The sequence below is a fragment of the Trichosporon asahii genome (assembly GCF_000293215.1).
Source record: "Trichosporon asahii var. asahii CBS 2479 unplaced genomic scaffold scaffold00051, whole genome shotgun sequence".
NCBI classification, from domain to species: domain Eukaryota; kingdom Fungi; phylum Basidiomycota; class Tremellomycetes; order Trichosporonales; family Trichosporonaceae; genus Trichosporon; species Trichosporon asahii.
The window spans coordinates 212849-227195 of record NW_014040873.1 but is presented as its reverse complement, the minus strand read 5'-3'; the positions used below and the strand labels follow the sequence as shown (position 1 = coordinate 227195).

Here is a 14347-nt window from a genome sequence, read left to right as displayed (position 1 = left end):
CGCTCACCATATCATGAGAGTAACGTCGGTATCAGCGGGCACTTTGATTCAAGGGGTGGGACGTAGGAGTGTGCAGAGGAGACACCCATTGGGTTGCTGTACGCCGACAGTCACGTAGCGTGAGCTCTGCTGCTATCCTTAGCAGGACCTCACAGATTGTCAGGAGCATTGCCAGGATCTTTCCGGCCCCTCCAAGGAGACTGTAAGGGATCGGCAGCGATGCGACGGGCAGCAGCCCAGAGTACGCACATGGTGGCAGTGCCATTGGACCCTCCCGTGCCGAACCTTCGACCCGATCCTGCAGCGCTCCTGAACGTTACCTCACACCCCCGCCCGAATCAGCGCAGAGGACGTATCCAAAATCAGGCAGAGCTTACACCATCGCCACCACCGGAAGTGCACGTATTGGCTCCTGACTTCCCCTGGCGTTTGGGATACCGCACCACCCATCGAGCTCTTCCTGCTCGTCCTTTCGGCACTTCATCCAGGACCGTCGTCGTCCAGCTAGCTGTTCATGCTTGGAGCATATCAGCAGCCTTCCGAACACGCGATTCAACCGGCGCACTCTTCCTCGTGCCAGCGACTCTTCCAACGACACCAATGGAACCGTACAGCTGCTGATCAGGACTGCATAGAGTTTGGCACAGTCGTGCGTACGACATTTGCGTACTTCTCTGCGTACTTTCCGAAAAGCGCAAAGTGATCAGAGTTCCCAGACCGACCTTGGACCGCACAAAGAGCTGGTACGGGCCGAGCATGATTGGAATCGGAGGTGAAATGGAGGGCAGACGGAGCACAGGCGCCGCGAAAAGGTTCAATCAAGCAACTCTGAACCTCGAGTCAGACCGCGCAATGTACTGCTCCGCGTGCTGTCGCCGACAGAGCCCTCCTCTCATGCTGCCCATCCTGACGGACAGGATCGATGGATCGATCCAGAGCAGTCTGCTCGCTACCTCACACACCCGCCAGGTACACAGGTACGGACGAGTCGCTGCAATTCACTCCCGGGCGCCGGCACTGCTATTCCAATGCGAAGGCAGCGGTGGTCAGGATCGCGCCTCCAGCAGCTCCTACTCAGACGGTATCAGGTGCTAAAATGGGAGGGAGCAGCTGAACTGTCTACGCCGAGGCTGTGAACCGCTTCCAAAGCAGCGCTCTGACGTAAAGAAGATGCATATCGCTGGCGTGGAATAACCATAATCAGATCGTTGCCGTACCATTCCCGCTGCACTGCTTGGGCTTCACTACATAACCTCGTGCTCCATCCGGGACACGCTGTGCAGAAGCGCGTTCTTGCAGACAAGCCGTGTCAGGCTCAACTACCATCACAGCAGCGACCACACGGTTAGGAACCATACTCCCTCGACCATCAGCCAGTCAGCTCGCTTACGGCGTGTCCCTGTGGTTAGACTCGTTTCTCCATGATCGCAGTCTGCGACATTGTTCCCTCGCCCCAAAGCTCCAGAGGCACTCCTCATTCTCAGAGCAATGCTCCTGATCTACTTCAGCCTGGGAGGATGCAGACGGCCCGGTGATCTATCCAAGGAGATCCGGGCCGCCGGTCCCATTTCTTGGCACCTCACGCAGACTTTCGCTCTCTCGGGCACATCAAGGCTCCTCTCAAAGTTACCACTGGGACCAGTTGGATGTCCGGCTCGTCTGATGGAGCGTTTGCGGACGTGTAATCGATTGCAGGAATCGGTTCTCGTACGCGACGGAGCACGCTGGAGGCACGCCAGGCTGCATACTCTTTGATATGTCTTGTCCACCGCCATCACACTCGGCCCACTCGTCCCTATGATCATCCCATGCTCTCTCAGGATTGCAGGAGCGCCAAAAGTCTGGTCCAGACGGACGGAGGAAGACGCTGTCACATGTGCAATGTCCCACGACTCGGTGTCGCTTCGGTTCGCCAGGCCGGTTGATAGACGCTGACAGGCTCGCGTTACTCGATCGCTGGGTCTAGAGTCGACGCCCGTCTGCGACGCGCGACTGTGTGATGTCCGGCATAAGGTCCTCATTGAACTCTGCCATTCACGATCGGACACAATTGCTCAGAGAGGCTGGGCAGATGTCGGTCTTCAAGAGCTGGCGCATACCTCGCCGATCGGTCACCAGCTCTCCTCGTTGTCCACTCACTCACAACCACATCGCTTGTTCGCGCTCATGATCCTCTCTACCTGTTGACTATGCAGATACTGCCGCGATGAGCACAGAGCTACAAAGTATGCCGAAGTCCAGCCGATCACGCGTCGAACAGCCGATATCTCTCAACAGCCGCATCGGTCATGGCGGGAAAAATGAGGAATGACATCATGGTTGACCGAGACCTCGTGTGAAGTCCTCCATCGACGGTGATGGAATCTCTCGAGATATTCTTTCGCTACCAACGGGGGATGGGAATGCTGTCGAATATAGCCCCTTGACCGAACCGTCGCTCGGTGACAACGTATACGGCCTTATCTCTTCTGACTTCATAAGAACGCATCGGTCATCGTCCACTCACGCACAGCACCACCCCCACCACCCAAGAATCGACATCATGGACGCTCTCGGACGAGTTGGCAAGGAGGACGACGCGATTCCCGTCTCCGAGTACAGGACCGTGGGTTTGCCGTCGAACGTCGACATTGCGTATATTGAAGCCGGCAAGATTGAGGCGGGCAACACGAACAAGCACACCGTCGTGCTCCTGCACGACTTCCCCTCGTCGTCTGCTCAGTTCAAGACGCTGATTCCCCGCCTTGCGACGCGGTACCACGTCCTTGCGCCCGACCTCCCGAACTTTGGCTTCACGAGCGTGCCGGTGAGCTACAAGCCCAGCTTTGAGAGCATGGCCAAGGCGATCGCCGAGTTCCTCAAGGTGATGGGGGTGGACAAGGCGGCCTTCTACGGCGTGGGCTACGGCGCCGACGTCGTGTTCCGCATCGCCCTCCAGACGCCGGACGTCATCAAGGCGCTCGTTGTGCAGAACGGAAACGCGTACGAGAAGGGTCTCGGCGACGCTTGGAAGCCCTTCGAGCGCTGGTGGCAGGGCGAGGGCGCCGCGCGCGACGAGCTCTACCAGACCCTCGGCGACCCCTCTTGGACCAAGCACAGGTGGTACGTCGGCGTCCCCGACTCGGACGTCCACAAGATCGACCCCATGCAGTACACCGAGGCGTACCGCGGCACGCTGCGCGACGACAACAAGCGCGACACCCAGTTCACCCTCCTCTGGGACTACCAGGAGAACGTCAAGCTGTACCCCAAGATTCAGGAGTGGCTCAAGAAGAACACGCCCCTCCTCGTGCTCTGGGGCCGCGGAGACGACGTCTACTCCACCGCCGCTCCCGAGGGCTTCAAGAAGGACTCGCAGTACGCCAAGATCGTCATGATGGACGGCGGCCACTTCCTGACCGAGACCAAGGTCCCGATCATCGCCAAGGAGGTCCGCGACTTCCTCGAGGGCGTCGACTGGTAGTTTTAATCGTAGAAGCATAATGTCAGTTTTGTAAGCAGTTCCACATTCTTGTGCACGTCCGCGATCCGATCGCCGAGGCGTGTAGAGGCGTCAGCGGCGTCGATGATGGCGCCGCAAGGGCTAAAAGCAGAATTCTAGGGCTTGGCGGAGGAACGATGGCAAGAAAGTGGAGGGTCGACGAATGTCGCAGTCGCAGCGAAGCGCGTGTTTCGCGTTTGGTTCGAGCCAAGAAAGAGACCGAGGGCATCGTTCCTTGTTGCCATCGTCGCCAGGCCCACCTTCTTCCCGTTGCACTCTTCCTCACAACGACTCGGGAGCACAGTCGCCATGTCCAAGTTTGTCCTCACCATCGACGACTTCGACCCCATCGTCCACTACGCCAACCCTCAGGCCTGGCAGACGCCCAACCCCCAGGAGCACCCCGAGTGGTGGAACGCAACCAGGGAGCAGACGAATGAGCCATGGCACCAGGGTGAGCTATCTTGAAGGGTGATGACAGCTGACAACAGCGACGTACCACAATACGTCAGCGAAGGGCGACGACTCCAAGTTCAGCTTCAACTTCACCGGTGAGTTCTAGCTATCCTACGCTTCCGACAGCTAACCATCAGGCAACATGGTCTCGATGTACGGCGTGACTGGTGTGCCGAACTATGAGATCAGGATTGACGGTGAGCTGGCTCCCGCGTCGATGAGCGCAGCTGGGAGCATAAACGGGAACGGCGGCCGGCCGCTCATCTACGAGAAGGACGTGACGTACGGCAACCACACGCTCGAGTTCTCGAACAAGGACGGCTTCTTCCTTCTTGACTCGATCGAGGTCAGCATGTTCCTTGGCGCTGAGAGGTGAGTGAAGCTTGGTGTCCCGCTCTGAGCTAATTCCAGTGCGGAGATGAAGAACACGACCGTCGATGACCGCGACACGTCCTTCCTCAAGTTTGACGGACAATGGACGCAGCAGCAGGGCCCCAACTTCTTCGACGGCACGTCGAGCTTCACGAGCGCCGACGGCGCCAGCGTTGCCTTCAATTTCTCCGGTATGCAGATCATGCTAACGACGTTGTAAACGCCTAGCTGACCCCAGGCTCCGCGGTGTGGGTATACGGAGACCAGAAGAATGACCACGGCGATTTCAAAGTGCTCCTGAACGGGTCCGAGGTGGCAGTGAACAATGGCCGCTCGGGATGCGGTGAGGGCTACTCCGCGACGTGCGAGAAGCTTCACGGGCTTGCGTTCTTCGCTGGCTCCCTGCCGCAGGGCACGCACGAGGTCAAGATCGTGAACCAGTCTCCCGGCGGCGACCAGCCGACGTTCTTCGGTAAGCTCATGGTTGCGATCGCCTAGAGCTAACACCCAGACCTTGACTACATCGAGTACACGACGCCGAGCCAGTATGCGCCACCCGAGCTTGTCGGTGCCGCAACGCCAGTGAACGCGAACGAGACCGCCGTCGGTGTCAACGTCACTGGCATGGGAATCGCCGGCGGATCGCCCTCTTCTTCTGCGGCACCCGGGTCGTCTTCGTCGGCTGGCGGCAAAGACGCCGGTGATGCGTCCGCCGTCTCGCCGAGCATGACCCTCGGTCTCTTCCTTGGCGCGTGGGTTCTCCGCGCGCTGTTCTAAAGTGTAGCTACCCCATTAGATGTCGATACTGTTTCAACCGGCGCTCGGGCGCCCTCCTGGACTGGAACTGACGCGCGTGCTCTCCTGACGTTTACTCACCCGCTGACGTCCGTGGACATGCTATCGGACAGGACATTGCCGCCCAAAGCCCAAAGAAATGACACTGCGGCCGCACGTCCACTTCAATAGCCTGACGACGTTCGCTCGGGCGTTTGATCTGGGCGCGGCGACTCGTGTCTGCAGTGTGTCAAAGGACGTCCGTGACGTCGACGACTGCCATGAACCGACGTGATACCGGATGACATCCCCAGCTCCCAGAGCGATGCGATATAACACCCTCATGATGCCTTGTCTCTCACCACTAACCTCCAGCACGATGGTGTCGTTTCGCCGTCTCATCTCACATCGGCGTCACCATGACCCCGCCGCTCCAGCTCCTCCTCCCGAGCAAGCCGATCCCATCGCACCTCCCGCCAGCCAGGCTCACCCAAGTCAGCGGACGAGCGACCCGCCTCGAGTCGTCTTCGCCCGAGGTTCCTTCACAGGCACGCCTCTGACGGACACACCAGAACCAGGCTCGCTACGCTCGTCCTATGGCTCAGCCGTGCAGCCCGCTCCGCCCGTGCTGCCCCCCATCCTGCCGTCTCTGCCCGTGGGCGGCCCCATAGCCCCCGGCGCGCTGCTGGGGGGTCCAGCCAGATTGAGCACCGACGCAGGCGAAGTCAAGGAGTCCTCGTCGCCCGTGCGCGCAGCGCACAACAGGGAGGCGGACGTGTACTCGTCCCTCCACGGCGACATTGGCGTGGTGCACGTCGAGCATCCGGGCGAAACGAGACCGTTGCTCGACACGTCGTCACCTTCGCTCGACAGCAATTACTCTGACCCGTTCAAGACCCCTCCTCGCTCCCATTCCAACCACGACGTGGGGCACAAGGGCGCCCACATTCCCACTGTCATTTACGAGGGCGACGAGAGGAGCAGGACGAGCACCCCGAACACGCACACGCCCGACGCCTCGAGGCAGCAGAGCCACCACAGCGGGCACAGCGGGCACAGCGGCGTCTCGAGTGAAGCTACGGAGCGCGCGACGCCGAAGCAAAGCGATCGCCCCCCGCTCTCCCTGGTTCATCCCGCCGACGAGAACCCGGGAAATCAGCCAGGAGATCAGGTCGAGTACCTCCAGCCCCTCGAAGCGATCGACCGGATCAGCAGCGCCGAGCAGTCTGGCGCCTCGACACCGGCCCATTTCTTCAGCAGCGCGTCCACGCCGCTACCCCATACGCCGAGGAGTGAGCCCGCCTCGCCGCCCGACAGTCCCCATCTCTCGCCTCTCCACGCGGCCGGATCTCTGCCTGCTACCCCAGACGCGCCGCTGAGGGAGGTGAGCCGATCCCCGCCCGCGTCGAGACACAACACACCTCCTCCCGCTGCGCCAGAGGTATCACTCGCGCCCATACCTAGCGGGCCTGAGGGACGACACACACCCATCCCGGCAGCACCTTGGGGCGCGCAGAAACACAGCGACGCCGCGCCCTCTGCCCCATCGGCTGCTTCGCCCGTCGACCCACCGCCGCACGACTGCACCTCGCACCGCGTCCTGCTCCACGGCCACAGAGGTCATCGTGGTCATAAACACGCGCCCGAGACACAAACCTCGTACCGACCCCGCCCCGAGTCCATTTCCTCAACCTCTCCATCCTCCACTGAAGAACTGTCTCAAGCGCCCACCGAACAGCACTCTAGATTTCACATCAGTATGCCCCGCTGGCGTCGTGACTCGACCTCCTCGGTCTCGAGCGATGAGGAGGAAGTGTCTGGTCCCGGGTTGCGCGTGAGTCTCTCTCTCTCCCTTCTTACATGGAAGCTGAAAAGGCGTCGTAGAGCTAACAACAGACACTGGAGATCAAGGCCGACTCTGAGGAAATGGCAGCCGGCACACGGAGCATTGCGTGGTGCGACGACCTGAAGCCGTTCCATGGCCCCGTTCCCGCCCGTCTTATCGGGGGCCGGTTCCCGCCCCTCGAGCTAGTTGCTGAGGGCGAGAAGTCCCCACTGGTCAAGGCCAAGGCATTGCCCAAGGCTGGGCTGAAGCGCGTAGGGTCGGCGATCAGCTCGGTCGGCAGCCGTGGATCGCGTCCTGGCTCTCGCGCCGGCTCGCACGCCGGATCGAGGGCGGGCTCTCGCCCCGCGTCGATCAGTGGCCACGACGACGGCGCGGACAACACCTTCGGTCTCGACCTCAACGACGCGCTGCAGCTCTCGCCCAGCCCTCGTGCCGTCGACGCCGAGCCCACCCCGGACCCCACCAACGGCTCCGCCGTCGCTGCTGAGTCTTCCGACTGGCTCTCGGCATGGATCCCGCCCCGCCCAGCCCCCTCCAAGCTCAACCTCTCCGACCCCTTGAGCGGGCGCACATACACCGCCTCCCGCCTGGGAGCCTCGATCGGCTCCAAGAAGATTGTCAAGTTCTTCCTCGGCGCCGAGTCGGGACATGCGTCCAATGAAGCAAGGGCCTACGAGTTGACGGCGCACAGTGGGGTTACGCCCAAGTGGTATGGGGCTTATGGTGGTTTCCACCCGCGTATTGGGAGCAAAGGGGTCCTCAGGGCGAATCAGGTACTGCTGTATGCGCTGGTGATGGATGAGACGGGGGAGGAGGTCGTCGTTGAGAAACTGTGGAAGAAGGAGAAGTGAGTTTCCGCCCTTGTTCGCCCCCACACATTTGCTTCTTTGCTTGCACTCCCATCTTCCCTTCATTCTGCTGTGCCTTCCATGCCCTTGCGCTGCGATGGCTGCAAGGCCGAGCATAAACTGCCACAGCTACGAAACATTGCTCAGAGCTGACCCCAGACGCGCGATTGCGAAGCTGTACCAGACGCTGCACGCGCACGGCGTGCTCCACAACATGCCCGCGGCCGAGCACTGGCGCAGCACAAAGGCAGGGTTCAGGCTCGTGTCCTTCTCCGAGGCGCTGTTCCGTGACGACATGGACGAGGAGGACTGGGAGGAAGTGTGTCGTGCCGAGGACCGCGTCGTGCTGAACCTCCTGGGTCTGAGCGAGGAGTGAGTTCTGATGACTGAGGTGATCAACGAGAGCAGGGAAAGTCAAGAGAGCAACGGAATGTCAGTGGAATTGTCAGTCGTATGCACGTATCGAACGAATAGCTGCATAAGAGTCAAGCACGCGCAGAGCCGGAACGGAAAACATTAGAAACACACTATCGGTATTACAGATCAGAACGCGACGTGTCCTGGTCGTTGCGGCGAGGCGACGGTCTCCTGGACACCCATGGAGATGCGGGGGCGGCCGCCGACGCCGGTCCACTCCCACGTCTTCCACACGTCGCCGCGGACCTCGCGCTCGCGCGTCGCCACGTTGGCGTTGCGCTCGACCTCCTTCTCGACACGCGCCCAGAGACGCTGGCGCTTCGCTTCGTCGCCTTCAGAACGGGGGAGGATCACGTCACGCAGCTGCGCTGGAGGCAGGTAGGGCTGAGGCGTGACGACGGGGTCGGTGTAGTGCTGGTACTCCTGATCCTGGAGGCGGTGGAGGACCGTGTCGACGAGCTCGCGCGCGCGCTTCTTCTCCTTCTCGCGCTCGCTCATGTGGTGGCTGAACGCTCCGATGGAGGCCAGCACAACGACTAGACCCACAATCTGCTTTCGGAACTCGTGCATGAAGTCGCGGGCGCCGACCTTGGCCTTGCACTGGAGAGAGAGCTCGGCACGCTGAGCAGTGTACCACGAGTCGCCGTTGGGGTCAATCGACTCGACAACGTCGCCGTGGTCGACCAGGTCCTTCAGCGCCGCAACAAAGACATCGTCGAATGCGTCCTGGGACATCTTCGGGTTGCGCCTGGCGGCAAAGTAGTCGTGCAGGCTCTGCTCCGACGTGCCGTAGCACAGGCCAACACCCTTCGTGCACTCCTTGTCCGAGCCAGAGCAGACAACAAGACCGCGTCCACGGGCGAGGTGGCGCTCAATCTCGCGAGCCATCTGGCCAACCTGGCGCATGCGCGCCGTGTCCGGGCGGCACTCGGGCGTGAACACGCGGGAGGGCAGGCCGGGAAGGCCGTCGAAAAGCGGCGAGATCGGGGCAAGCAGCGACGGCGTTAGGATGTACTCGGGAGCGCACGCGACGACCTCGCCGTTGGAGCACTTGGCGTTGTGCGGGCAAGGCGTGCACTTGGTCGGGCGGGGGAGGAAGGGCACGAGGGGAAGCGCGCTGATGTCGCAGTTGAGCGCGAGTGCGTCAGGGTGGTCCGAGCGGTGCTGCGTGGACAGCGCGACGCAGTGCTGCGCCTCGGCAATCGGCTGCTCACGCGCCTGGATCACGTCGTTAGTCATGGAACCAGTGTCGCAGTAGCCGTTCGAAGACGAGACAGACTTCCAGTGACCGCCCCAGGAGAAGAGAAGGAGGCCGCTCAGGATCAGAGCCATCATGGAGCCGTTCGGCACGGGCGCCGAGCGCTTCTTCGTGAGGGTCTGCGTTCGTTTCACAACCACCTTAGGCTGCTCCTCCTTCTCCTTCTCCGCCAAAGCAACCTGGCGAGCGACGTCGTCGTTCAGCGCCTCGGCTTCGTCGGCGTCGCGGCGGATCGCATCGCGGAAGTCGTCCGTCGGTGATCGCAGCTCCTCCTGGCTAGGGCCGACGCGACGCAGGATGCTCTGCGTTGGGGCAGAGGTGGCGGTCCACTCGCTTGGTCGCGGGGCGCGGCGCTTGGTCTCACCGAGACCGAGAGAAGACTGAAGTCAGCTATGTTATCGGAGTTCAACCAAGTGAAGCTCACCTTGCGCCTGCGACGCTCGCGCTCGACAGCGGCCTCAGCGGCCGCCTCTGTGCCGCTCTGGAACGGGTTGAAGTCGGAGAAGGTCGTCTCCTCAGCCTCGGACGAGTGACGCGACTTGCGGCGGGGCTTGCTTTCCTTGATCTCATCACGGGGCGCGGGTGGCGCAAAGCTAGTGCGCGGCTTGCGCACTGACGGGGGCGGTAACCCGTCGCTCGAGGAAGACGGCTCGTTGATGACGGGAGGAGCAGGCTTGGTCGACTTGCGGCGCGCGCTCGGTGGCGGAAGGGCCGGCTGCTCGGGGGCGGGCGGTGTGCTCTTCTTAGGAGTGCTGATCTGGACCTCGACCTCCTGCTTGGGCTTCCTTGACCGGGGCTTGGCCGGGGCATCCGAGTCGTCCTCGGCGATCTCTGCCTGCGTGACACGTCGTCGCGAAACACGCGGCTTCTTCTCCTTAACGACCTCCTTCTCCTCCTCCTCGACCACAGGCTCGGGCTCAGGCTCGGGTGCGGGCTTGGCTGCAATCTTGCGGGACCGCGGCTTCTTAGGCGGCGGGGCGTCTTGTGCCTCCGGCTCGACCTCGTCGGACGCGATCGTCGCGGATGACTTCTTGGGCCGCCCCCTTGCGCGCTTCACGCCCGATGGAGGCGGGGAAGGCTCGCGTTCGACGGGCGACTCGTCGCCCGTGTTGCTGACTGCGATGATACCGCGGCCGGAAGGACGGACGCGCGCGTCGGCGGCAAGGATCTCGGCGGCGCGGGACTGCACATGGTTCTCGAAGAGGGCGACGAGGTCTGCCTTCTTGGCCGAGGAGGGGAACTTGATGGAGTGCTCGACGAGGATGGATCTGGACTGTCAGCTGGGCTGCCGGAGATTATCCGGGGCGGTAGTGGATGGATGACGCCGAGAAGGGACGACGAATGAGGTGGCGCGCGATGATGACGCCGACATGGGACATGGCTCGCGTCATAAACAAAACGCGGACTGACCGGAGCTGGGGTACCTGAGCACACAAGTTAGCGATCTGCAGTACAGTGTGGTGGAGTGGGTAGACATACCCTGAGAGAGGTGGCGACGAAGCCCTCGGCGAGGTAGACTTCACGCGCGGGAGCGGCCATGACGAGGGGAGTGGTGTCGGCGCGATGCGCTGTGCGCTGGATGGGCTTGTTAGGGATGAGGAGAAGAACAAGGATGTGTGGTCCGCCGAGAGCGCATCTTCTGGGCGCCGGGGGGATGCGGCAATGTTTGTGTCGTCTGCCCTCTGGGCGCGATTTGCTCCCGCTAATACTGGGTTTATCCGCTGTTAATGGAGACTATTTGCCACCCCGTTAAGGTTTGACGTCATTGCCTAATGCGCGATTAACCCAGCGCCATTACCCATTACCCCACAGACCCGTATCCGCGCTAAGCACGGACCGCGCGAGAGCTGAATGGGCGTAAATGGCGTTGGTAGGGAATGAAATGTCCACCGACGCCGCCGCTTTGCGCGAGAGAAGGGGGCCGGAACAACAACAACAACAAAGCGATCGAGTGATCAAAACAAACACCGTCCCCAGCCGGCCAGACCAGCTCGGAGCGACCAAACGACCCAGCGACTGTCCCCACCCAGCCGCCATGTCGCGCTCCGAACCAGGCGTCAGCTTCAAAGGTATGTCGTTATGTACCAGCTCCAAGCGGCTGCCCAAGCTGACAACCAGACACGGTGCAGGCAGTTTCGACTCTGCTCGAGGTGACGCTGCACACGCTCCTGTGTGTGCGGGGCGTGTATCCTCCAAGCACCTTTGCGCGGAGAAGAGCCCACGGCGTGCCAGTGTACCAGTCGCGACATCCGGAAGTGCGCTCGTACATCGCGAATGTAGTGCAGGGGCTGTCGAAGGATCTCGAGCTCGGTCTCCTCCGCCGCGTCACTGTCGTCATCAAGGCGATGGACGGTCTGCCGCTAGAGAGGTTCATCATCGACTTTGGATTCATGCAGATGGATGCGCTAGACGGCGGGAACAGGGATGCCAAGTGGGTTGAGCTAGCGCAACGAGCCTCACCGTGCGACCTGGAGGGCCACGCAGCGTAGCTTTCGTCGGTGCGAATAGCTGACGACAGGATCATCGGCGCCCCCTCGGCCTTCGATCTCGACCTCCTCCTGCGCGGCTTCCTCGTGCGTCTCGTTGCGTTGGACTCGCAACTGTTAGACCTGCGCGGCGAGACGACCTGGACCATAGTCGCCGAGACGCACGACGGCCGCGAGCCGACCTTCAAGGGCGATGGGGTAGGTTCGCGTAGTTCTAACTAGAGTGCGCAGCTTCTTATGCCTGAGAGCTGACATCAGTCCGTGCCACTGTGGACGCCAGCACTTGCCCAGGATACACTGCATCCCGGCCGAGACGGACACGACGACGACGAGCAACACGAGCCCCTGCTCAGTGTACGGGCGGTCGAGACAGGCGTCATCGATGTAAGTTCAAAGCTGTGGAGAAGAGGCGTATAGCTGACAGCAGCTCCGCATGGTTGTGCAAGAGTGTACAGCCAAGACCGGACGAGAGCGGCTGAGTCCGTAGGTAACATGCTGGGATAATTCTGGCCACGCGAGGCTCTGCTCCCCGAGAGTGCGATCATCCCCAAGGTCACTGCTGCCAACAAGCTTATGCAGCGATCTATAGAGACCCAATTACGCTGCCCGACTACACGTGCAACCCAGCATCGTCACAGAAACGTAGAATGCACAGTGAACATGGGTCGGAGCTAAATGAATGGGATGTACAATATATGGGCTGTATGCCAATGCAGGATATACGTGCTGCTCTACTTCTTGTCAAATGGGTTGCTGATGTCAGCTTACATATGGCGTCGACAGCTTACACAGTGTATCCGAGGTCGTCATCGTCGTCATCGTCGTCGCTGTCGCCCAATTGGTGCGGGGATACCGAGGGAACGTGGCGGTGCTTGCTTTTCTCCTCGGGGTGGGTCGGCGTTGTCGGGCTCTGCACTGAGTTGTCCCCAGAGGCGGAGAGGAGCTCAACGCGGCGCTTCGGGAGGAAGCCCAGTTTAGCTGTGGTGTTAGCTATGTCCAGGAAGGCGACCTAGCAGGCGTGTGCCTCCACATGAGCCTTGGCGGTGCCAGCACAAGAGTGAGACTCACCGAGATCGATCTTGCCAGGAGAGCTGGGACGACCGCTGGGGCTGGCTGGACTGGCGGTGCCACTGTTGTTGCCGCTGCGTGGCGGCGAGATCTTCCCGCTGACTGCGCGCGGCGAGAGAGGCTGCGCGTCCTCGACATCATCCAGCTCAGAAGGGGACCAGCGGGCGGGCTTGGTCGCGCCAGCGTAGGCAGCATGCGGATCGTGTCTGTCGGTCAGCTTGGCCTTAGACGCCGGGCAGCTGATGAACACTTACGGCCTTGGCACTCCCCACAATCCGCCAGTGCGAGCTGTAGAAGACTCGGGATTCTGCCCATGGTCGCGCTGGTCGGAGAATTCGTCGTACTTGGCCTTCGCACGGTTGATCAGCGAGCTGAAGGTCTGCTTGCCCTGCTCGGCAATGTGGAGGACTTTCTTTTCCAACTCGGTGAACTGCACATCCTCCTCGCCGTACTTCTGCTGCAGCTCGTGTGCGCGGGCATAGTCCCCATCGTAGGGCGATGGGCCGTGACGGGGTGCGCGCGGCTTGCGGACACGCGGCTGATACGGCGGCACGTAGGTCGCCGGGTCAAACGGCTTCTCGTCGCGGTCGAGGCGGGCCGCAAGCGTGTCACGCACGCGGCGCGAGGCGTCAGCGGCGCGGGCCTGCGCACCGCGCCCTTGGTATGGAGGCGCCCGCGGCGGAGGGGGGAAGCGGTCGGCGTGGTCTTGCCTGTCCTGGAAGTGCAACGCTTGCGCAAAGTCGGCGTCAAGGCTAGCCTGCCTCTCCCTTTCACTCAGCGCCGCATCGGGCACGAAGGAAGGGTCCGTCATGCCAAGGAGGTGTTCGGCGGCAGCGTCCTTCGAGCCCGTGCTCTCGAGCACAGCCTCGATGACACCCGCGTCGATGATTGGGAACATCGCGGACAGCTCCTTCACTGCCTCTTTATCGACTCCGCTTTCGGGAACGGCAGGTGTCTCCGCGGGGGAAGGCGAGGACCTTGCGTTTGGGGAGGCTTTGGCGACATCGTAGGACGGCGGAGGCGAGCCAGACTTCGGAGCACCTGATGGCGAGGCCGGAGGCGTGCTCTTGTCGACCTTTTCGGTCTGCTCCTTTGTCGGGGAAGACATCGCTGTGAGCAGGCGAAGGGTGTGATGGGAGATGGAGTGGACGAGGAAGACGTCGCTGGAGGCGATGTCCTCCTTGGCCTCAGTGTCTGTGCGTCCCCGCGTCCTGAGGCGAGGCCACGATCGTTTCAGCCGGATCTGATTGCCGTTATCTGCCCAAATACCCCTCACCTAATAAGATAAGCGGAACCAAATCTCATTACAAGCCAATTTCAACAGCTCACCACGCAAGTCGC

General features: G+C 61.6%; 6 protein-coding genes across 6 annotated transcripts; 4 read left to right on the top strand and 2 right to left on the bottom strand.

The window, feature by feature from the left end:
* Positions 1 to 2542: 2542 nt before the first annotated feature.
* A1Q1_02483 (uncharacterized protein) lies at positions 2543 to 3463 on the top strand (the record flags this gene model as incomplete). The annotated part of the gene is made up of 1 exon (XM_014323745.1): positions 2543 to 3463. The coding sequence occupies one exon, from the start codon at positions 2543 to 2545 to the stop codon at positions 3461 to 3463; it is 921 nt and encodes a 306-aa protein (XP_014179220.1).
* A 327-nt stretch (positions 3464 to 3790) lies between these two features.
* On the top strand, positions 3791 to 5086 carry A1Q1_02482 (uncharacterized protein; the record flags this gene model as incomplete). The annotated part of the gene is made up of 6 exons (XM_014323744.1): positions 3791 to 3935; positions 3994 to 4032; positions 4075 to 4309; positions 4349 to 4500; positions 4548 to 4781; positions 4821 to 5086. The coding sequence occupies 6 exons, from the start codon at positions 3791 to 3793 to the stop codon at positions 5084 to 5086; spliced, it is 1071 nt and encodes a 356-aa protein (XP_014179219.1).
* A 376-nt stretch (positions 5087 to 5462) lies between these two features.
* A1Q1_02481 (uncharacterized protein) lies at positions 5463 to 8153 on the top strand (the record flags this gene model as incomplete). Its single annotated transcript, XM_014323743.1, has 3 exons — positions 5463 to 6917; positions 6980 to 7776; positions 7925 to 8153. 3 exons carry the CDS (start codon positions 5463 to 5465, stop codon positions 8151 to 8153), a joined length of 2481 nt encoding a protein of 826 aa, XP_014179218.1.
* A 167-nt stretch (positions 8154 to 8320) lies between these two features.
* On the bottom strand, positions 8321 to 10991 carry A1Q1_02480 (uncharacterized protein; the record flags this gene model as incomplete). Its single annotated transcript, XM_014323742.1, has 4 exons — positions 8321 to 9832; positions 9877 to 10720; positions 10863 to 10876; positions 10932 to 10991. 4 exons carry the CDS (start codon positions 10989 to 10991, stop codon positions 8321 to 8323), a joined length of 2430 nt encoding a protein of 809 aa, XP_014179217.1.
* Positions 10992 to 11487: 496 nt separating this feature from the next.
* Positions 11488 to 11941, top strand: A1Q1_02479 (uncharacterized protein; the record flags this gene model as incomplete). Its single annotated transcript, XM_014323741.1, has 3 exons — positions 11488 to 11521; positions 11582 to 11626; positions 11733 to 11941. The coding sequence occupies 3 exons, from the start codon at positions 11488 to 11490 to the stop codon at positions 11939 to 11941; spliced, it is 288 nt and encodes a 95-aa protein (XP_014179216.1).
* A 1006-nt stretch (positions 11942 to 12947) lies between these two features.
* A1Q1_02478 (uncharacterized protein) lies at positions 12948 to 14114 on the bottom strand (the record flags this gene model as incomplete). The annotated part of the gene is made up of 2 exons (XM_014323740.1): positions 12948 to 13212; positions 13261 to 14114. The coding sequence occupies 2 exons, from the start codon at positions 14112 to 14114 to the stop codon at positions 12948 to 12950; spliced, it is 1119 nt and encodes a 372-aa protein (XP_014179215.1).
* Between the last annotated feature and the right edge of the window lie 233 nt (positions 14115 to 14347).